The sequence below is a fragment of the Sceloporus undulatus genome, chromosome 2 (genome assembly GCF_019175285.1).
Source record: "Sceloporus undulatus isolate JIND9_A2432 ecotype Alabama chromosome 2, SceUnd_v1.1, whole genome shotgun sequence".
Classification (NCBI taxonomy): Eukaryota; Metazoa; Chordata; class Lepidosauria; order Squamata; family Phrynosomatidae; genus Sceloporus; species Sceloporus undulatus.
In genome coordinates, this window is record NC_056523.1 from 14,359,194 (window position 1) to 14,382,968 (window position 23,775).

Below are 23,775 nucleotides of genomic sequence, written 5' to 3' on the forward strand. Positions count from 1 at the left end.
TTTCGGCTTACGAAGTATTCCGGGTTACGAAAGCGGCGGCGGAACGAATTAATTTCGTAACCCGGGGTACCACTGTATATTGAATGGGACTTGAGCATACAAGGATTTTATTATTCCCGGGGCATCTTGGAACCAAACCCCAATGTATAACAAGGGTCTACTGTACCATCCTCTCAAGGCTGAGAGTGTGTGACTTGCCCAAGGCCACCTAGTGTGTTGTCATGGCAGAGTGGGGATTGGAACCCTGCTATCCAGAAAAGCCACTACACCATGCTGCCTCCCCAAAAAAAAATTCCAAAAAGCAAACCTTGATTTTGCCATTTTTTATAAGAGATACCATTTTACTATGCCATTGTATATAATGGGACTTGAGCATCCACAGATTTTGTTATCCATGGAAGGTTCTGGAACCAAACCCCAACAGATACCAAGAGCCCACTGTATATCTCTGATTACCAGTTTATTTTTATTTCTAGACCTGTTTTTTAATATTAATTACAGGTACTTACGTTCATAGCCTACTTTTTTGGGGTAGAATTCAAAAATAACGTTGTTTCTTTAAAAAATATATTGTTGCATTTCTATCCTGCTCAGAGCTTGTAAAAAGTTGCTGTTTGGATTACAGTATGTAGAGAGATCTTGTAGCATCTTTTTTCTCAGGTACTCTCCTCATACAAATGCTGAATTGTCTCCAGTGAAGTAAACTGATGACAAGGGGGTAATTGAAACGAGAATCTGGGACATTTTAAAAGCAGTTGAAAAAGTTGGACAACACAGAATTAATTTGGGCTGCCCCTGCCAAATAGGGGACAGTTGAAGGGTATGGACTATAGTACTTTGCCCATTTCGTGAGATGGCATAACTCACTTAAAAATACTATAATGTGCCAGAAGTTGAAGCCATGCTGATGGCAATTAATAGCAACAAAATAATTAAATACGGGATTTAGATTCCCCCTCCCCACCATGGCCAATACTTTTCTTTTTGTGCATCTTAAATGGATGTACTAAAGACAAAGACATCATTGTCTCTCTTGGGTTTTAAATGTGTTTGTCAATGAAAGGTTTGTTGGCCTAATATTAAAATTATTAAATGTGGATTTTGCTTCCCTTCACCCCTGCTTTCGGCTCATAAGGCTGACTTTGCTTTGTATGTAATTAATCTAGTTTCTGAATGGGTTTGACAGAAAGCCAAGGCCACAGTGCCCCAGGACTGTAAAAACATTGACCAAAAACTTGATTATGTTGCAGAAGAATGTAAATCCGTTCTCAATCCCCGTATCAAACAGATGCTCAGGAATGTGAAACATTGGTCAAGCCTGGTTCTCTGATCATTCCCCCTCCTTACAAAAAGTGTTCTCTATAATAAACTCAGTTAAAGGGTAAGTCTGTAGTCCAGCTGGTGCTGGCTTCCCAGGGTCTCAGACAGAAAATATTTCTCTAAGCACTGCCGCTTTGGGTCTTTGGACTCAGTGGTTCCCATGTTTAGACCTGGGGATATTAGTGAATGACATTTCTCACCGTTGGGAACAATGGGAGTTGTAGATAAGCATCCCCCATCCATACAAATGTATGCCCTTCCTCACTGGTAGGAGGATCTAGAAAACTGATTTTGGTTCTTTAGTTCACCCCATTTTTTTATTTTCATTTTTTTGCAGCATACAGTGGGACCTTGTTATCCGCTAGGATTTTCGTTGCAGGACCTCCCTGTGAATACCAAAACCCATGGATGCTCAAGTCCCATTATATACAATTACAGTAAATACAGTATACTGTATTTACTGTAATTGTATAATGTATACTATATTTACTGTATACAGTATATACAGTAAAATGGGGTCCCTTATATAAAATGGCAAAATCAAGGTTTGCTTTTTGGATTTTAGTTAAAAAACCAATATTTTCAAGCAGTGGAGCGTAGATTCTGTGGATGCTGAATCTCTGGATACTGTGGGCCAGTTGTATTAGCTGTCATCATGAGCTGAAGTTGGAATGGTTAATGTTGTAGCTTCTAATGGACTGACATTAAGTTGTTAAAGAAGAGCAGTTTATTAACATTGATGTATAGCTATGGCGGGGAATGAGGGCATTCCCTCTGATAAGAATTTGCCCCCATGACATCTTTCTTTAGTCCATAAATTTCTAGCACTGCAGTACAGTGAGTCCTTGGTATCCACTGGGGTTTGGTTCCAACCCCCCAGTGGATACCAAAATCCATGGATGCTCAAGCTACATGAAATACAATGGCATATCAAAATAGTCCCTTAGATAAAATGGTAAAATCAAGGTTTGCTTTTTCAGAGTTATATATTTTAAAAATATTTTCAAGCTGTGGATGTTTGAATCCATGGATAAAGAATCAGTGGATATGGATTACTATAATTTAAAACTTTGGCCGAATTTTCACTGATACACTTTATGTATCCAAAGATGGGCAAAGAATGTGAACACAGCATGCATAAGTGTTCCAGGTGTGAACCATTTTCAGTGGCTCTGGGTGTGTTTACAAGGGCCAAATGAACCGGTTTACTCCTACTCCCATGGTGCCCTGTCTTCCCAATGCAAGGCCAATGCACTGGTTCGATTGTGGATTGTCTTCACAATGTGAGGCCAGTTCCTCATCAAATCTGGTTCATCCTTCCCTTAAACTGGTTTTAAAAGACTTAACCTGGAAACTCTGGAACACTGGAGTAATGCTGGGTGGCTGTTTACACACCCATCCCACTGTGCCATCTTATGCCAGCAGTGCTGGCATGGGTCACTCCCTCTGATCAATGCTGGGCACCTCATTTCCAACCTCAGAGGGAGCCACTTGTGCCAGTGTTGGGTGGCACAGCGGGACATGTGTGAACAACTTCCTGGCAACACTCTGGAGTGCAAAAGTAGGGTGGCGAATTCGGGGCACTCCAAGGTCAGAATAGTCTGGAAGCAGCACAGAGAATTCTGGCTGTGTAGACTCATCTTGACTCTCAGCAATACTAGAAATTTGGGGACTAAAGGAAAATTTAATGGGGGGCAGAATTCTTATTTGGGGTGGCCAGCATGGCGTAGTGGTTTGAGTGTTGAACTATGCCTCTGGAGACCAGGGTGAATCCCATTGGGCAGGTCACACACTCTCAGCCTCAGGGGAAGGCAATGGCAACCCACATCTGAACAAATCTTGCCAAGAAAAAACCATGGTAGGTTTGCCTTAGGGTTGCCATAAATTGAAAATGACTTAAAGGCACACACCAAAAATAACACTGCCCTCATTATGTCCCCACCCCATAACTACACTCCAATTAGCATTTTCTTTTAAGTGGAATTCATTTATTGAATTCATTTGTTGATATGGTAAATGAGTTAGAATGGTCACTAATAAGTCAGCAAAGCAACTTCCATCACTTTAGACCCAGCAATATGCAGGGAGATCTCGTAACACCTTTGAGACTAACTGAAAGCAAAAAGTTGGCAGCATGAGCTTTCGTAGACTGAAATCTATTTCTTCAGATGCATTTGGAAGTAGACTATGAAAGTCTATGAAAGCTGATGCTGCCAACCTCTTTCTTTTGGTTAGTCTCAAAGGTGCTACAAGATCTCTCTGCATATTGATTCTATAGACTAGCATGGCTATGTCTTTGAATTAGCTCCAGCAATAGTTAGTCAACAATATTCTGACATTTAACAGTTAAAACACTGAATTCCAACATTGTTGTTGAACATTTCAGTGAAGCAGAAATAATGAGTTAATTCTTGATGCGCAATTCCAAACTCTGGCCAAGAGCCAGAAAACCCACCAGCGGATAACAATCGTCCTTGATGCATGTGGACAACCCGCCACACGTTGAGACCCGGAGAGTACTAGTCCCCACCCTCGAGCTTTGGGATTGGCTGAAGGAGTGGGGCGGGCCTTGGAAGAGGCTTTATAATCCCAGGGAAGCGGGAAGAAGGTTGTAGACTTCTGAGCAAGCACTTCATTGCTGGGAAGTGTGTCAGCTACATATAGGCTTGTGCTAGGTAAGAGCTCTGGGATGACTTGAGGACTGGGCTCTGATCTCTTTGCCTTCTCTGCTGCCTTTCTCCGTGAGATAATCCGAGTCTTTATTTGCAGTGGCATGTGTTGTTGTGTTGTTTATAGCTCTGGAGTCAACTGAGAGAGGCTTAGATTCGTAAGTCGCTAGCGGGAGAAGTGTTACAACTTGTCAGGGCTAGATTAACCAGAGATCTGTGCTACTGCCAGGCACCCAACAGAATGGAATACAACTCCCATCATCCCCAGCCAACCCAAGGAGTGATGGAAGTTGTAATCCAGTGCATTTGGAGGACACTCAGGTTTGGAAAGGACTGGATTAGAACATTTGTGCTATAGCTTCTTTGTGACCACTTTAATTTTGTGTGATGCGACATTTTGTGAAATCGTTTAGCGTAATTACACAATTTTTCTGGGGTATTCATGGGATAAACTCCCAATCTCCTTCATATGATAAACTCCTTAGGCAGAGAACATTTAATTTTTCAAGTAGTCTACATACTGTTACCTCTGGAAAAACATTTAGGTGCTGCATAAGAAAAACTTGCCAGTTGTGTGTTGTTAATTTTTGCTGCATGTGTAGGGGCAGGCTGCTTTGTGTGTGGTTCAGCATCTCAGCACAGCACATATGAAGCATTTCTCTTTTTTAAGTCAAATTAGAGCAATGACTAACTGTTGTGGAAGGGATGGATTCCCTTCCTTCCCTTAAAATGATTGGATAACTTTTAATAGTGTCTTTCCTCCTTCTGTACACATCCTGAGCTGGTTTGTGGATGCTATATTGTGGGATAGGGGACCACTTTGGTGTATTGGATGTGTGTCACCTGCCATGGGTTACACAACACCCCAAAATTTTTCTCCCTCTGAAATAAAGTCACCAGTAGAAAGAAGTGAAGACCTGGGGGGAAAATGAGGGGGATTGAGATCCCCCCCCCCAATTTTATTTCCTGAAGCCTCTTCGTTCCAGAAAGTATTTTAAAAAATATATTTTTTTAGAAAAATGAATAAAATTCTTTGTTCACAAATTTACTACCGCAAAATAATTTCTAAAAAATATGTAAAGGGAAGATTTATACAAGATTAGGTCCGTTATCAGATCATTACAATTCCTGGTCTTGGTTTCCTTTTCTCCATTCTTTTGAGAGGAATGAGCACAGTGTGACACTACAGCAAACTAATTTAAAGTTTTGTTAATATTGATTTATTATTATTATTATTATTATTATTACTATTATTATTATGCCTTCCTCAAACTGGGGAATCGAAATGGATTCCTTACAGTTCAGGACCTTGTAGCATTACTTGTAACAACAAACAAAGAAACAAACAAAAACTCTGGAAAAAACAGTGTTTTAATATAGTGTGCATAATAATTAAAAGTTGTATATACTGCCTTTTATGTTCCTAAAATAATAAAGAGCCCTCCAATCTGTAGAGGATATTTACATTGCAATTTTCATTCCCCTCAATGTTTCTGTTTTTCTAAAACAAACAAACTTTTGCAGCTTTAACTTTTGCAGCTTTGATTATTTGCAGTTTTGATTAATTTGATTAATTTGATTAATTCTCTCTAGGAATCTCTTGGTCCTCCAGCACAACTCTACCAGAAGTTGATCATAGAGGGGATTTTCACACGGAGGCTTACCGTTGTTAAAATGCTGGCAAAATGTTCTGGAAGTGTGAAGGTGTGGTAGCTACTCGTGCTTCTGAAGCGTCACTGAAGCGCATGCTCTCCTCTCCTGTCGACAAAGTGTTCTCAGAGCAGTCTTTTCTTCAATAATGGGATCTTCCTTTATGAAGAAATGGCTGCTCTGTGAACTCTTTGTTGATGGGGGAGGAAAGGGTGCGCTTTAATGATGCTTCAGAAGCACAACTAGCTCCCACACCTTTGCACCTCTGGAGCGTTTTGCCAGTATTTTAACAATGGTAAGCCTCTGTGTGAAAATCCCCAGAGTTGTGCTGGAGAATCTAAAAGTTCTTAAAGTAAACACTTCTCTAGGCATTTGTAAGTCCTCCAGTATGATTCTATGATCAACCTCTGACAGATGTTGACCATAGAGTTGCACTGGAGGATCTAGAGATCCCTAGAGAGAACATATTAATCAAAACTGTGTTCTCTAAGGTAAAAATAAGTGTTTTTTTATTTGCAGTTTTTCCACCTTTATGGGGGCTCTTCACCCCTAACCCCAGCAAATGTGGAGGGACCACTGTATATACAGTGCCATAGTAAAATGGTGTCCCTTATATAAAATGACCAATGACCAAATCAAGGTTTACTTTTTGGAATTTATATATATTAGATTTATTAATCTATATATCTATTATATATAATAGATTATAGATAGATAGATAGATAGATAGATAGATAGATAGATAGTAAAATATTTTCAAACCATGGTGGATATGGAGGGCTGATTGTACTTATCACACGATGTCATGTCTCTCCTGCTGCTGCCTTGTATTCCATTCATTGACTGTATGCACCTTTACATTGATAGACAAAACCTGTCAATGGTCTCTCAATCCTGCTGCTGTTGCATGACTGCCTTGGTGTAATAGGTTCCTTCCTTGGCAGTTATGTGGTCGAGTGGATGTGATTCTTCACCTCTCCCCCTTCTTCCTCACAGCAATTGTGGCTGCCAGCAACTTTGCAAACCCAGGTGCTGTATGCACATTTACAGAGCAGCAAGGAAGGGGGTGGTTGGCAACTGTGTGAATTTGTTCCCCCCTTCCCAAAGCACGGGACTGCCGTGTGAATATGCACACAGCATCCTTATGCTTTCGAAGGGAGGAGGAGAAGTGATTTGCAGCTACCAACACCTTCATGAAGCTGGCTGCGGTGTGCACTTTCACATATTAGCCATCTTCAGGAGGCAGTTGGTAACCCTGATCACTCATTTCCCTTCTTCTTCCCAGAAGGTGGTGTTTTACATTGTGGGGAACAGATCATGCGACCATGGATCACCAAAGCGCTATTGTGGTGAAAAGTGTGATAAGAAATTATGCTAAACTGGTGTGCGTCCATTCTTAAACTAGCATGATTATGGCAGGATAGTAGACTGGTGTGATAAAATCTGCATGTGTGGAAGATTTTCCTTGTGTCTCTGCAGTTCTAGAAATTGGAGGAGTGAAGGAAAATTTCATTGGGGAGGCATAATTTGTATTTGGGAGGGCAACACCCCTATGTCAGCCTGGCACTCTACCCTCTGCTGCACTGCATAAGCTTCCGGCAGGTTGTGGGTGGAAATTGCAGCTTTGCCTTAACACCGACCCAAGGGACAAGGCTGTATTTTTCACAGGCATATTGCTCATTTGTGGCTTTGCCTTGTGGATCTTGTAGGTGATGGCAGCCTTGTTTCTTAAGGGTACCTCAGTTCAGGAGTGCTTTAGGTGTTCAACCCAGAGCTTCAGAATGCAATCTTATACAGATCATTGTTCTTGTATGCTTTCATGCTGTTTCTATTTATGGCAATTATTTAGCAAACCTATCACATGATTATTATTTTTGGTAACATTTATTCAATGCTTTTACCATTGTCTGAAGCTGAGAAAGTGTGACTTGCCCAAAGTCACCCAGTGGGTTTCCATGGCTGAGCAAGACCTTGAAGCCAGGCCCTAGTCCAACACTCAAATCACTACAACACACTGGCACTTTGTACATAACCACTCACAAATGAGTGTCAGTTTAGTGGAATTTCTTTGAATTAAGTGGGTATAATAGGGATAGCAAACATGTGTTTTTTTGGATTGCAGCTCCCAACATTTATCACTATTGGCTATGCTTGTTAGGAATGCTGGGAGTTGCAATCTAACAACATCTGGCAGGCTACATAATCCCCACTATGGGAATATAGGATTGCTGCCTAAACCTGTAGGCAGACACATAGGCAGAAGGTTTATAAGCAGGTGTATAAGAAAGTTTTAATACTGCATTTAAAATAATTACAGTATATCCCATCTTTCCTTGAACCCCAGGGCTGCTAACATAATTCTATTAAAATACTGCACAAGAAAGAAGCCACCCAACAAGACTAGCAAGCCAACAAGAACACGGGTTCAGAGGCATTCTAATTTTTAAGAGTTCTAGCTGTAAATCAATAAATGTTTTAAATTGTTTTGATTTTATAGACACTGTAATACTGTTTCATTCTTATTTTTTGTATGTTTTTAGCCTGTAAGACAGTGCTGTTCAAAGTTGTGGTCCATGGACCAGTGCTAGTCCCTGAGCCATCAGCTGGCAGTCCCTAGTGAGTTTCTAGGAAAGAAAGAAACAGTTGTGGCCAGTGGTCACAAATATGGTACTGGTCCCTGGCATACTGAGGAAAAATAATTGCCAATTCCCTACATCAGATAACCTAAGAAGCACTTCTATAAGCCACCTTGAGGCAAAGGCACGGTATAAATAAATGGTTAGAGCCAGCATGGTGTAGTGGCTTGAGCCATTATGAGTCTGAAGACCAGGGTTCGAATCCCTGCTCAGCCATGGAAACTCACTACAGTAGATGATTTTTGGAAAGTCACATTCTCTCACCCTCAGAGGAAGGCAAAGGTAGTTCTCCTCTGAACATATCTTACCAAGAAAACTCTGTAATAGATGCCCCTTACGGTGACCATAAGTCAGAAACGACTCGAAGGCACACAACAACAAATAAATGGTTGATTGGGGTGAAAATTTGACCCCTAGCACAAAGTTCCCCACGATTGGTATGAATCCCAGCTCCTCAGGGTCTACTGAGGGCATAGACGTTCTCTCTAGTCATGCCTTGTATTATTTCTGTTATTGTTCAGTGCATCATTCTTCAGCCAGCCATCTCTCAGAAGCCCCTCTGATTATTGTGTTGAAGATGTCTCATCCCTGTTGGTGTCCCACTTTTTTCTCTTAGTCCACAAGTAGTAAATAGTTTGACCATCTGAATGTTGTTGGACTACAATGCCCATGAACCCTAGTCAGCAGAGCTAATGGAGAGTAATGCTGGGCCTTGCACTCCAACAACATCTGAAGGGCTGCAGTTTACCCATCCCACTATTGGCATGACTCTCCCCTTCTGCTCTTTTTCTGGGGAAATAAATCCATGAAAAAAGCATGGCTAGGGATTTGTAATCTTGACTGGGGATTTATTTATGGGCTATCACAGTTATCCATTGTCCTACTGTGAATGTTGATGCATATAGTGGAATGGATGCCATTGGTATGCGATGGCTTGTTTCACTGGAAAAAAACCAGAAGCAAAAATGCAAATGCTTCCCAGTGCCTTGTAACCTAGTTTTTCCAAAAAGCTTATTACTGTCAAGGCACGTGTTTTCAGCTTTTTAAAATAACCCTTTAGCTGCAATGCAAATAACTGCAATCACAGTCACACAGAGACACAAAACACACACCCCTTTCTGAGGTTCTGTTGCTGTTCTATTCTGCCTGGGGAAAACGCTGTCGAACTTTGAAAGCTTGTGTGTGCCAACACCAAGCTATATCAGTTAGAAGAAGTTATCAGCTTTTGGATCTGACTTTGGTGAGTGGTCAGGAAAGTGCCGATATTTATGTACTATTTTTTTAGCTGTAGCTTAGTGAAATCTAATGGGTGTTTTTTGTGTGTGTGTGGAAGACTTGTTAGAAGATAGGCTGAGGCCACATTCCCACTATGATTTAAAGCGAATTGCTGATTTGATTATATGGTGGTCGTTCCCATTTGAAACTGGTTACAATTCTACTATAATCAGTTTCAATCGTAATGAAATGAGGCTGCACTAGTTCTTTGGTGGTTCTTTTAGAAAATCTCCATCCTTTGTGAAGTCACAGCTCCCTTTGTTAGGCAGAGAACACTGAATCTCTCAAGAGAAACCTCCCTTCTTTTTGCATTAGGAAATCTTTAGGTTTTGTTTTGGTGAAACATGTCAAATATAGTCCTAAATTTAAAAGAAAATGTTTTGCTTTTGTTGGAGGTAGAAACCTCACCATCGTCAACACAACAACAATACCTTGAGAAGATGCAGGCCTATGACTAACATTGTCATTTTATATTAAAAAAATTATCTTATATGATTTTTAACACCTTTGCCTGAAAAAGTAGCCAGTGGAGCTTCGAAAGCTTGCATCATGCATTTTGTGCATTTTGATTGGCCGAATAAAGGAATCACTTTTTTGTGAATTTAGGATGTTATTGTATTTTGCTATATGTATCCCTGAATAGGTTTCCTGATAGGCAGCAATGAAGTCTTGGTTGGGAATTAAAATGTATTTAAATTTGAGTGACCATATGATGCAATGTCAAGGGTAGGTTTGAGCTGCTTATGGCCTTTAAGATGATTTCTTAAAAAATATAATAAATGAACATCTCTGGATATGTCTTACCTGAACTGGAGATTGGCCCCACATCATCCAAACTCTCATCAGGGAAGGATGTTTTCTTTGGGCCATGCAGACAGGGACCATGACAGATTTATAACATAAGTGACCAAGGGCTATGAGTCTGAGGGCCTTTGCAGCATGAAGTGGACAAAAGTCTAGTTCCATTTTCCATTTTTAAAATTGCAAAGTATTTATTTAATTTATACCTACCTTTCTCCAAACAAGGGACCTAAGGTGGCTTTCCACAAGGTTGAAACAAGATATGACTAAAATCCTAATGATACAAAAGTTTTTTTTAAAAAAAATATAATAAGCTATTATGTAAAAGACACTCATAATTTAAAACAGTACAAAATCATTTAAAAATCATAACAATAAAGATTAAAATGCAGCATACATATATGCTCCATTAAATTGCCATTCTTGTATACCAGTGGCATATATATGTCTGTCCCTGGTTTTCACTCCACTGTATGCATCTGAGGAAGTAGACTGAAGTCTATGAAAGCTCATGCTGCCAACGTCTTTATTTCAGTTAGTCTCAGAGGTGCTACAAGATCTCTTGACATATCCCTTAAAAGCCATGTATAATCAGTTAAATCATCAAATGCTTGGTTGACTAAAAAGGTCTTTACCTGCCAATGAAAGAAAAGCAGAGAAGAGGCCAAGGAAAGGAATTTCAAAGTCTTGGGAGCACCTACCAAGAAGGCCCTGTCATTTATCCTCACATTTGGGCCTTCTGGTCGCAAATGCTTGGGGACAGAATGGAATTATGAGGTTGGTGCAACATAGAAAAAGTCCTCCCAGAGGATTGAAACAATCCATCTGAGTATTATTCTCTAGGGGAAAATTGTGCTTCTAGAGGTTTCCAGGAGTGCATTTTTTAATGGGAAAAATAATTATTAGGGAGACAGTGGAGCTTAGGGGCCACAGACAGCTTGCAAACTTTGTGTCACCAACTTCAACTGATAGAGGCTAATAAGATTATAGAGTCATCCTGACATGTTTGGAACTGAGGAACCAGCTGGGTACCTGCAGGAGATTCTGACAAGGATGCTGCTGGTTATGATAAAAATGCTGAATGATCAGTTCACTCTGAGCTTTGCATTCCAAATAAGAGGAATGCTATATTTAGATGTGTGTGTGTGCAGCCAGATGAAATGTGTTAAAATCCCTTCTTCCATTCTTCTTCTTTATAGGAGAGTGGATTGGTTGGAATTATTGCCAGCTCTGCAATGCTGGACAGAAAATTGGATAAATCAGACTTCAAATTCTAGCTCTGTCCTGGATTTATTGGATCCTGGATGATCCTGGGCAATTCACTCTCTTTCCAGAGCTCAGCCTCACTCTTTCTTTCTTTCTTTCTTTCTTTCTTTCTTTCTTTCTTTCTCTTTTTTTTTTGAACAAAGAATAATATTTATTAATAATTATCAAAAATAACATGCACACATAGAGACTAAAACACGTAACAATAAATTCACCTTTGCACACACACCCCTTTATAAAGACTTCTAGGTTATCTCTGACAGTGACCTAACTAATTATCCTAATCTCTCCTCGTCTCATTAATGTTACCTATTATTTATCTTATTCAGTTTTTCCACTATTAATCAAAGTTTCTTTCTTAAACATAAAAAGCACCTTTGCTTTCTATATGTCAAATCCTATAACACTGATATTCCCTCTTTGCTGTTTGCCTTTTGTATACTTACTCAAAATATTTTTTTAAAGAAGGTCCTGTTAACCATCTCAGTGAGAACGTTGCCTGAGTCAACTGAGGAGTTACTTATTTAAGACGCTTCTATATCACCCTTCCTCAAAGTGATTCCAAGTATTCCAGTAGAAAAATCACTTTGAGGAAGGGTGATATAGAAGCGTCTCAGCGTTGAAGGAAGGCAGAGGCAAACCTCTGCTGAACAAATGTTTCCAATAAAATCTCATGGTAAGGTTTGTCTTAGGGTCCTCATAAGTCAGAAACAACCCGAAGTCACCCAGCAACGACAAGCTAATTCAAAGATATTGCTGTGTTAATCTGTAAAATCAGTATGTAGAGAGATCTTGTAGCATCTTTGAGACTGCCTGAAGGAAATGAGTTGGCAGCATGAGCTTTTGTAGACTGAAATCTACTTCCCCACATGCATCTGAGGAAGTAGACCTAAGTCTGCAAACGCTCATGCTGCCAACTCCTTTTTTTTAGTTAGTCTCAAAAATGCTACAAGATCACTCTACAAGCTAATAAATAGTTAAAACAGGAGACAAGTGCTATGTTTAAACTCTTCTCAGTCCATAAGTGGTGCTAGATAACTTCAGGTAAGCTCCTGTCTCTTCAAGCAACCTGTTTGTAATATGTGGAGAATGTCTCCTGTCTTATGGGATAAAAAATTTTCTGTAAGCACCCTCTTGAGTATTATGTAAGCACATTTTTTGTCATATTAGTATAATAACGTGGCAAATCATGGAGCAGGAGTGCAAAGACTTCAGAATTTGTCAAGTTGTAAGTTGAGTTTATGGGTCACCATTGATCAGCCATGATGGGTAGAGCAAGCGTGTGTGCAGACTGAGATGATCAACCAAGAACAAAGCAAAGGTGAAGCATGGACAGTGGCAGGAGGAGAAAATGCACTCAGCACTCACATTTATCCATCTCTGTCTTTTCCAGCTGGTGGGATCATGTGGCAGGGTCGAAGCTATATTGGAGTACTAGCTCCATTTTGTATTCTGGCCACCTTCCTCCTGGTCACTCTCACAGTGTCTTACAAACCAGTCATTGTCGTCCATGGCTTGTTCGACAGCCCTTCGGATTTTCAGCTTTTGCTTGGCTTCATCAATGAGGTGAGTCTGGGAGCCAGAACATAGGCAGTGATGTGGAATATGTAAAAGGAGAAAGCCAATTGGTACTCTCAACTACAGTGGAAGCTTGGTAAGGCAACAGTTAAGCAAATCTAATTGATCCAACAAGCCTGTTCTGGTGATGACTAACTCTTAGATTCAGCCCATGGAACTGATGTATTTTTTACATATTATTTTTTATTATTTTTTAATTTATTCATTATATTCATATCCTGCCTTTTCCCCAGTTTTAAAAACCCAATTCGGGTTGCATCTCCCTTATCCAGAATTCCGAAATACAGTTGGCCCTATATACAGATTTTTTATACACGGATTTAAGCATCCACGGCTTGAAAATATTCAAAAAAAGAATAAATTTCAAGTATCAAACCTTGATTTTTCCATTTTATATAAGGGACACCATTTTGCTATGCCATTGTATTTAATGGCACTTGAGCATACACAGATTTTGTTGTTCACAGGGGTTCCTGGAACCAAACCCCAGTGGATAACAAGGATCCACTGTACTCCAAAATCTAACATCTAACATTGTCTACATGGGTAGCTGAAATAGTGACACTTTTTCTTCCTGATGATTCAAACGTTGTTTCATGCACAGCATTATTAAAATAAATGTGTATAAAAGTACCTTTGGGCTATGTGTATAAGATGCGTATGAAACCTAAATGAATTTCATGTTTAGACTTGGGTCCCATCTTCAAGATAGCCCATTATATGTATGCAAGTATTCCAAAATCCAAAAAAAGTGGAATCCAAAACACTTCTGGTCCCAAGCATTTTAGATAAGGCAACCACAACCTGTAAACTATTAATACAACCAGAACCAGAATGCAGAGGAGGAAATGGAATCAGGTTTGCTGTTTAGAGGCAATAATTAGAGTCTTTAGATCTGATGAAAAACAAGCTGATGGTTCTGAAAGTGGGTTTTAATCTACAGTTTGAAATTCAGTGGAATCTCAAGGAACAAATCCCAATTTACAGGACACTGAACTTTTCAAGCATGATTGCATGTCACCTATAGACCATGTAATTAATAAATAATAATAATAATAATAATAATAATAATAATAATACTTTTATTTATATACCGCTTTTCCTTCTGATCAAAGCGGTTCACATAGTATCAATTATATAAATATATATCACAATACAAAGCAATATAGCACAGAATACATTACAACAAGCAATACGTTACATCAACGGCTACATCAACAATTTTACAGAGTTTGATAAAAATCTAATACCATATACAAAAAATTTAAAAACTATCAGTTGTGGTTGGACATCCTAATCTTAATTGGAGTTTTCCATCTTTAAAGAGAATCAGTACAGTATAAGATAAGAAAATAAGCTTTTATATTATTACAAGCAAAAGGCCTGTGAAATTTCATGGGAAGTGTGTATGTGTGCATGTGTGTGTGTAGGGGGGGGAGTGTGGTTTCAGTCTGTGGCCCAACCATCCTAAGTCTGCCATTACTATTTGGGATTTTTTAAAATGCTTTTATCTCTCCCCTTTCCCTAAGAATACCAGGCACTACGTTTAGCCTGGATCCTCATTTTATCTGTGAAGTATGTCAGTCTTAGAGCAGGGGATCCTAACGTCAAAGTGAGTTTCATCATTGGAGGTTTGAACCTGTCCCCAGCCCTAGTTTAATGCTGTATCCTTGTGGTAGACAGTGTTTGCCCACAGAGGGTATGAGGAACCTTTCTAAAAAATGTTTAAACAGGAAAAGTTGTGGCTTTCACAAGATCAATGGAGGGCTATATGGGACCCCTGGATCAGGATCCTGTGCCTCCTCTGTCCTATTCACTATACTGCATTGGTTCTTGGATGACCCAAGAAATTTTGCCATCTGAGGCAAAGGGCAAGATGGGCTTGCCTCCCAGTTTCAAGTACAGAAGCTGGATAGACAGTGGGTACATCTCCACTATAGAAATAATGCAGTTTGACATCACTTTAACTGCCATGGCTCCATCCTACAGAATCACAGGGTTTGTAGTTTGATGAGTCAGTCACCAGTCTTCTTTGGCAGAGAAAGTTAAAGATCTTGTAAACTACAAATCCCAGGATTCCATAGGATGGAGCTTTAGTGGTGTCAAACAGCTTAATTTCTGTGGTGTAAATGCATACTGTAGTTCAGTTAACCACAGCATCAGACTAATTTAAGGATCCTGGGATTAACCTGTGTGAACTACACATCTCTGTTGTCCAAAAGACAGGAAGAGTCAAGGGCAGCAGCTGGGGTGGTGCTGCTACTGCCCTAATATCTTCTGTCTGATGTAGTTGCCGCACTGTGACTAGTGACAGAGTTGTCCTAATTCTACTCTTTCCTGGATATAGGGTACCCCAGTCATTTATTTCCCCCTCTTTCTTTTCTTTTTTCTCATTGTTCTTCTTAGTCTTCTGGTCAGGGCCTGGATGGTCTTGTAACTTATTCCTCCAAGCTGTCTGTGACTCATAACCCTGGCGTGATAAATGAGATCCTATTTACATTGAGGTGCCTGGGTTAGATGGGAAAGTCAGTTTTTCAGGGTAGTGGAAAGGAAGGTATGGGGTTCTGGTAATTCCTGAGTCCTTATTCAGCAAAACTTTCCTTTGTAGAAATAGAATTATAAGGCATTAAGAAACCAGAAGAGTCAGTCTGAGATCTTGGATAGAGTGTTCGGCAAGGACATGGGTGTTCCAGGTTCTAATCACTACTGTGTCATTCAGTTCACTGGGTGAGCTTTGGCCTAGCCATTCTAGTCTTGTCTACATGGGCCAAATAAAGTGTTCCCCCCCTCCCATCTTCATGGTGACTTGTCTCCTGATGTAGGGCCAAATCCCCAATTCTAGTGTGTATTGCCTTCACAATGAAAGTCCAGTTCTGCATTGAATCTGCCGTATTTTTCCTTTAAACATTTTTTTTTAAAAAAACTTACCTGCTCCAGATTTTGCAGGAAAACCTGGAGCACTTCATAGTGATGTTCAGCATCTGTCTAGACACTTGTCCCCACTGTGCCAACTGGCATCACTGCTGCTAGTGTTGAGTCTCTCCTTCTGAGGCCACAACAAGATGTTCAGCCATGAGATTGATGCCAGAACAAGGTGATCAGATGCCCTGATCACAAAAGAGGACAAGGCATTGCAAGAAAAATGGGAGACATTAAAAAATAAAAGCTAAAAACACTAATATAAATATAAATACATGCTTCTTAGTCATGCTCATAATGGTGGAGATTTTGAAATTCCTCCTGGACAGAAGGTTGAAATGTAGGACATGTTCTGGAAAAGGAGGATATTTAGTCACCCTATGCTGGTCTCCTCATTGGGGGAGGGAGCAACTCACAACAGCAGTGGTGGTGCCCAGCAGAGAGATATGTGTAGACAGCCACCCAAATGTCACTTCAGGTTATGGAGCTAAAGGGAGAATCTGGGACAGCTCTGAAGCCAGAATACTTTGGGATCAACCTGGAGTACTTTGGCAAGTGTAGATGAGTTCTGTGGCTCAGCTTGACCAATTTCACAGGATCATTTAGAGAATGGTAAAGCTGTGTATGCTGCTTCATGCATCTAATGAATAACAACATTAACCAGCTCCTGCTAAGCATAAAAATATGCAAGATTCCATGTGTATCTATTTTATTTATTTATTTATTTATTTAAATATTTCTGTATTCTCCCAGCCCACAAAGGCTCCCAAGGCGATGAACAAATAAAAAACAGTAAAAGCAATACATAGATAAAAATATTTTAAAATACTTTTATAAAACTCCTAAAAACAGTCTAAAAACAATTCTGTGTGCCCTAGTGGCACCGAGATGCAGAAACCAGTTTCCTATCTGCTTTTGTTTTCAAACCAGGAACTTTTCCAAACTTCAAGCAGCCACTATTTGGATATTTTGGGAAAGCTCTTCCTGGATGTTTGAGTCTTTCTCCCTGTCTCTCTAACAGTAACTCAATTTCTGCTGCTTCCCAACAGACACATCCCGGAACCAACGTAACGGTTGTTGATCTGTTTGACCGCACTGAGAGCCTGAAACCACTCTGGCTACAAGTCGAGGGGTTCAGGCGAGCTATTTACCCTATAATGCAGAACGCTGCTGACGGGGTCCACCTCATCTGCTATTCACAAGGTACATGGGTTCTTGTGGGGCAGGGATGGAGAGGGATACTCCCACTTTTAGAGCATCTCTCAGGCCTCTTCCACTGTCTTCTGATAAGCCTTCTCCACTATCAGTAGGTCCAGGTGGGCTTGCCTGATTACATAGCATTTGGGGCTAGCCATACTTTTTATTTTCCACATTTCTCCAAAGGCAACCTGATGTTAGTTAACAACAGAATGCTAGGTGAGGAGCACTTGACTTAAATGGAGGTATGATCCAGTTGCCTGGTGATGATCAGGGCATCTGACAGGCCTCCTCCACTGTCCTCAAACTTCTGATCACTTCATGTTTTGGAAAAAGGCTCCTCCTGAGTCTAAAATCTCTTGTTGCTTCCCTCTGGTTGGGGACATGAACAAATCTCCCCTATGTCCTCTTAAAAGAGTAGGGGAGCATTCTGAATATATTTTTTTCAAATAATAAAAATATCTGGGATAGGGCATTGCAACCTTTCAAGGTTCTTTGGAAAGCATGTACAGATCTCAAGATTTTGCCCACCCTGAAATGTATTGCATTATTAAACAATCCTGGCCAGCTGTGCCTGACTTGGTGCCAGAGTTAACAGTATTGAGCTAGCTGGACCCAGTGGGTCGATTCAGTATAAGGCAGCTTCTTATGGTAAAAAGTTGATCCATTTTAAGTGGGCCATATTAAATCCTGAGCAACTGGAACACGTCTGACATTGGGTTTTGCCTAATGGATTGATGTGGAATTTATACAGGAGTAGGGGTTCATTCAGCCTTTATGTGCTGTCCTAAAAGTGTGACTCCATTTTCCTCTTTTCTGCAGGTGGACTCATCTGTCGTGCCCTCCTTGCCACAACGCCTGATCACAACGTGGACACATTCATCTCACTCGCCTCCCCACAAATGGGGCAGTATGGAGGTAAGTGAGGAGCTTGGGGCACAGTGGTGCCATTGGGATAGGAGATTGGACTAAACATTCAACTCAGTGCTATTCAGCAGGGTTTCATTCAATAGGAAGGTCCCCAAACATTGGCTTAACCATATTATATGTTGGAAGGAATGACAAAAGGTGTCCTGCCAGGGCCCCAGAACAGGTCCTCTGACTTCCCTGTGGCAGAAAATAATTTTTTAAAATGGCGTTAGATTAAAAAATTTAAAATTGGCCTTAAAAATGACCAGTTACAGACCCAAAGTATTGAAGATACCAGACTTTTATAAAATAAAGCCTATTTGACCATCAGACAACTCAGTGTGGTATTAGACAGCTCTTGACAATACATCTTGGGATGTTTCCCAGCTTGCAGGCTTCTTTTGTGTGCCTGCTCCAAAGATGCCAGCAGTGGCTTATCTCCTAGACATCTACATCACTGTGGGATGGCCCCCTGAATTTTGGCCCCTCAGTTATGTAGGTCCAATCTGCACTGCAGAAATAGTGCAGTTTGATACCACTTTAATGTCATGGCACCATCCTATGGAATTCTGGGATTTGTAGTTTTGTGAGCTATTTGGCCTTTTCTGACTGAGAGCTCTGGTGCCACAACAGACTACAGATCCCAGGATTCCATAAAATGGAGCCATGGCAGTACAGCTGGCATTCTTAATAAGGTCCCCATAGACAGCACTGTGTCTCTGAGGGACTCACACTGTTTTGTTTTTTTCTACTGTGTAAGTGGATGGAGCAACACCCTCCACATTTACTTCATGGGGTAAATAAGAAAGAGCAAATGGATGAAATAAAAATAGCTGCTGTGGGCAGAGATAGGGTTGCCAGGTTTATGGTTCCAGATGTAATCTCATGGAATGACTGTTTTTCTCCCTGGCCCCTTTCAAACTACACAATTACAGTATAGCAGTATCATTCAACTTTAATTGCCATACCAACATCCTCTGGACTTCTGGAGTGTGTTGTTTAATGAGTCACTAATACTTTGTGGCAGAAAACTCTAAATATCTAACAGAACTACAAATCCCAGTATTCCATAGGATGATACCATGGTGGTTAAATTGGAAACATAGACTATAATTGTGCAGTGTGAGTTGGCCACAGATTTCTAAGTGGCAAGACAAATAAATTTCAGGGCAAGAAGCACTGGGGAAGGAGGAGGTGGTCTGAGTTTTGTTTGTGAGGTGATATTAAAATTACAGTACCCATTTTCCCTTCTAACTGGTACGAGGTCTGACTAGCTCATTGCAGAGATGTTCCACTAATAACCTTTTATTCAGAGGCATATCACATGAGAAAAAAAATCCAAAATAGAGCAGGATAGTATCAGTTGTAGCACTTCCATTCTCTTTCCTTAGGGAGACGGTCATAAAAGTCTGCTTTTTGTCTAACGGATTTTTCCAGTGTGACACAAGACATACTTTTACAACCATCTTCCTCGGAAGGAGAATGGAAGTGCTAGCATCATGGAGAGAGGCGTGGAGAAAGCCCCTACTCTCCTGCTCCATTTTGGATTTCTTTTCACATGTGTTAAGGCTCTTTTGTCACTCTTGTGAAAATTTTCAAAATACACTTATGATTCCCAACTAAAGAGTGGCATGAACCAGACCTTGAAAAAGTGATGCCAATGGGAGTATAAACAGGGCTGGACCACAGTGTTGCTGAAGTCAAGATAGCCGTTTTTTATTCTATGTACAGAAGCTGACCAGACTAGTGGTCATACCTTATTTCAGTGCCAACAGCTTCTGGTTAACTAAGGGCAGCAGATTAGTTTCATAGAGGATGAAAGACATGCTACACATAGGTATACATAGAGCTCTGTTCTCCTGGCACATTTCTGCCACTCTTCCATACCACCCTGCAGATCTGGGACTTGAAGAAGCTGCCTCACTCTGTCTAATAGTAGGGCTGACCCTGACTTTGGTAGTCTCACTCTGTGTGTGTCTCTCTCCCTTTCTCTCATTTCTGATCCAGACACAAAGTACTTGAAATGGCTTTTTCCTGAGCATATGAAATCCAACTTGTACCGTGTGTGCTATACACACTTGGGACAGGATTTCTCCATCTGTAATTACTGGAATGGTAAGATTTTTGTTGTTGTGTGCCTCACAAAACTACAAACCCCAGAATTCCACAGGATGTTACCATGACAATTAAAGTGGAATATGGTACTAAATGATGTAATGGGATAATGATCTGAGTAAACTCAGGCAAGATAAATGTGAACCAGTTAACCCGAGATTTAAAGCAAGTTAACATATATACATGTAGTTTTATTATAATAAATGTGCATGTATGGATAAGAAACCCAGTTGCTAAACTCCTTGCTGATCTTCTGCAAATACAACCCTTTACAGCACAACTATGGTGTTAAGTCAAGATTCCTTGGATGTCTGGGTGAAGGGTGTGAAGAGAAAGGGACAATGGTTGTAGAGCCAGGTTGGAAGATGTATGTGATGGTGATGAAAATTGCTGTATGATTTCTCAGTGGCATGAAAGTACTCTACATATGTTTTGATTCACTCACCATTTTTACAATTTTACTTCTTCCAGCAATGGGCCTGACATTAAAAATAGGTTCCAATGCTGTACTCAAATCTAAATTCCAAAAGTAAAGGGAGAGATTTATGGGGTATGGGGAAGGAATGTAGGTCTTAAAATTAAGGTTAGAGGGCCAGTCTCCTGAGTTCTTCAGAGAGAAGTGATTAGGGTGGAGCAGTCTGTTGAGTGTAGGAACCAAACATGATGTCTCTCAAGCATTTTCTCCCATGCAAAAGGATCTTGTACCACCATTGAGATTAACTAAAAGAAAGAAGTTGGTAGCATGAGCTTTTGTAGAGTTGAGCCTACTTTTTTCCCCCAGACTAACACAACTATGTCTTTTTTTTTCTCCCATGGTATCTTTATTTTCAGATCCACATCATCGAGATCTTTACCTCCACAACAATAATTTCCTGGCTCTGCTGAATGACGAGAGACTGCATCCCAATGCAACTGGTAATAATTAAAAGCACCTCTCTATCCCAATATACAAAGGATCATGGTAAACCTCAGTGGCAGGCATGCCTCACATCTCCACTTATGTCTGTTATCCTCATCACCGGAGGCCCTGTTGTGTGTTCCAGCACCCCATGAAATTAACGTGATTTGTACATGTCACATGACTTTCTCTGTAGCAGCACCTCAACTTTGGAACTCCCTGCCAGAGAAAGTTAAACTTTCTCCATTGCTTTCTGAGCTTCTGGCAAGCAGCTAAGATAATGCATTGTGTTTGGTCTCTGAAACTTCCTTGGCTATTTTATCTGTATAGTTTTAAATTATTTTAAAGGAGTGTTTTAGTTGGTTTTTATCTATGTGTTTAATGTTTTAAACATTTTTATCTTTTGTGCATTGTCTTGAGGGTTTTGGTGGACTGAGAGGTGCTACTTAAATGACTTAAATAAATACAATAAATAGATGCTGGCCTGGGCCCACATCTTTGGCCTACACAGTGTCTGTATTCTTATACTTGAGCCATTTATTCCTCAGATGCTTGTGATTACTCCTTTGAAAAATACAGCAGAGGCTGAGGTGTAATTACAACCAGAGACCTACTTGGGAAACTGTCCTCTTGAATCAAACTAGAAAAGATAGTAGCAATTCTTATGTTGATTCTCATATCTGAGATCAAACATTAATCAAAGTGGAGAGTACAGTCAAGAAATCATACGGAGACTAAGAATGGGGGGGGGCAACTATGAAAGAACTAGAAAAGATCCTAAAATGTCAAGATACACAACTGAGCATGAAAGTTAGCATCATGCAAGCCATTGTATTCCCTATTACCATGTATAGATGTGAGAGCTGGGCAATTAAGAAAGCGGATAAGAAGAAAATCAATTCATTTGAGATGTGGTGCTAATAAAGAGTGCTGAAGATACCATGGACAGCCAAAAAGACAAACAAATGGGTCCCAGGACCTTATCATACGGGGGAAATCAGGGGTTTAAACAGCGATTATCCCATGCAAAATGTGATATTGCAATTAAGATTTTCACATAATGTATACTTGCTAACTCATCCCATTCTTTTTTCTTCTTTTTTTGCTTTCCTGTTTTCTGTATTTGAGAGATCAAAAACCATTGCATGGCTTGGTAGCCAGACTTTATTTATGGTGACCACCAAAGTTTTCTGCCTGCCCCACCCATATAGATAATTCAGGGGGAAGGGCAGAATCTGCTTTCATTCAGATGTGGAATATGGAAAAGCAGTAAGAGAGAAAGATGCTGGTTTGGCCTTCTGTGAAAGCCCTGAGGAAAATGAGAATAATGACCCCCCCAGCTCCTTCAACAAGAAAAAAGAGGGTTTGAAGGAGTGTTAAGGTCTTTCCAGTCATGTTGTGATATACATCAGAAACCAGAAGAGTCAGGCATTCAGCTTGAGTACTACTTTTCTAATTATTTTAAACATAACATTACATAACAGGTACATAATTCAGAACTATAGCTGTGTTAGTCTGAAATATCTTTGCATACTGATAACAGGTACAGACATTCTTAAAGACAAGAATCATAATCACATTTCAGTATACGGACCTTGTTAAATCAATCATCATTTTTTACTGTTAATAAAAGTGAGATCTTTTCTTCAATATTTAAAAATGTATGTTCGGGGAGAGTATGTGTGGGTTCCCTTCATCACTTTTTCCCCAAGGCATGGCACAATGTGATAATGATGTGGCATACCCTTATCTATGTCCTCTGCCCTTGCCATAGATATGGAGAGGGTATTTTCTCCCTTTTGGGCTTTTCAAGAACTGGAGTAGCAGCACAGATTCTTGTTTTATTGCTTTTTCCTTTCCTCGAAGACCCAAACTGAAGTTCTTTGCAAATATGGGAGTGGGTATTTATTGTGCTTTTTCACAGGGATATGGGGAGGAGGGGACAGAGATTGGGCAGGAAACCTGGTAACCTAGATCTCTGAAGGACCTGATTTTCTTTCTCTTTCATGGCAGCCTGGAAGGAGAATCTCCTGCGGATCAGCAAACTCATTCTCATTGGGGGTCCAGATGATGGTGTAATCACGCCATGGGAATCCAGGCAAGTATTTCTGCTGACCTATGGATATAGGGTTTTGGGGAGGAGAGTTTTGTATGCAGTCGGAAGTCCCAATCATTCAGCGATTAGAGCGCACACATACAGTAGACCCTCAGTATTTGGGGGGGGGGGGGTTTGCTTCCAGGCACCGGGAAGAGATTATTCCTGCACTGTTTCCCACTTTCTCATCACAAAGCCTGTGGCAGATTTTAAACCCCTTTTAACCCCTATGCCACTGATCCATCTCAGAGAGGGGCAGGAAAAAAGTGGGGCAAAGAAGTGTGTCAGTGGAAAGGAGGTTTAAATTCTGTCAGATGCTTCCTTGTGGGAAAGTGGGAAATGTAGTGAGGCAGAAGTGTAAATTTTGGCTGAGGTTTTTTTTTTAATTATCAAAGAAGATATATGTGATATTTCTGTAATGAGAAGTGGAAATGGTCAAAGCCAGTT

General features: G+C 40.3%; 1 protein-coding gene across 2 annotated transcripts in view; it reads left to right on the plus strand.

Annotated features, from left to right (window-relative positions):
- Nucleotides 1-23,775, plus strand: part of PPT2 (palmitoyl-protein thioesterase 2) — a 48,186-nt gene that overhangs the window by 22,882 nt on the left and 1,529 nt on the right. For both annotated transcript variants that reach the window (XM_042449122.1, XM_042449123.1), the window contains exons 2-7: nt 13,011-13,183; nt 17,164-17,317; nt 18,134-18,229; nt 20,228-20,335; nt 21,167-21,250; nt 23,247-23,331. In XM_042449122.1, coding sequence (XP_042305056.1) covers nt 13,022-13,183; nt 17,164-17,317; nt 18,134-18,229; nt 20,228-20,335; nt 21,167-21,250; nt 23,247-23,331 — 689 coding nt within the window. In that variant the 5' untranslated portion in view covers nt 13,011-13,021. The remainder of the gene's footprint in view (nt 1-13,010; nt 13,184-17,163; nt 17,318-18,133; nt 18,230-20,227; nt 20,336-21,166; nt 21,251-23,246; nt 23,332-23,775) is intronic.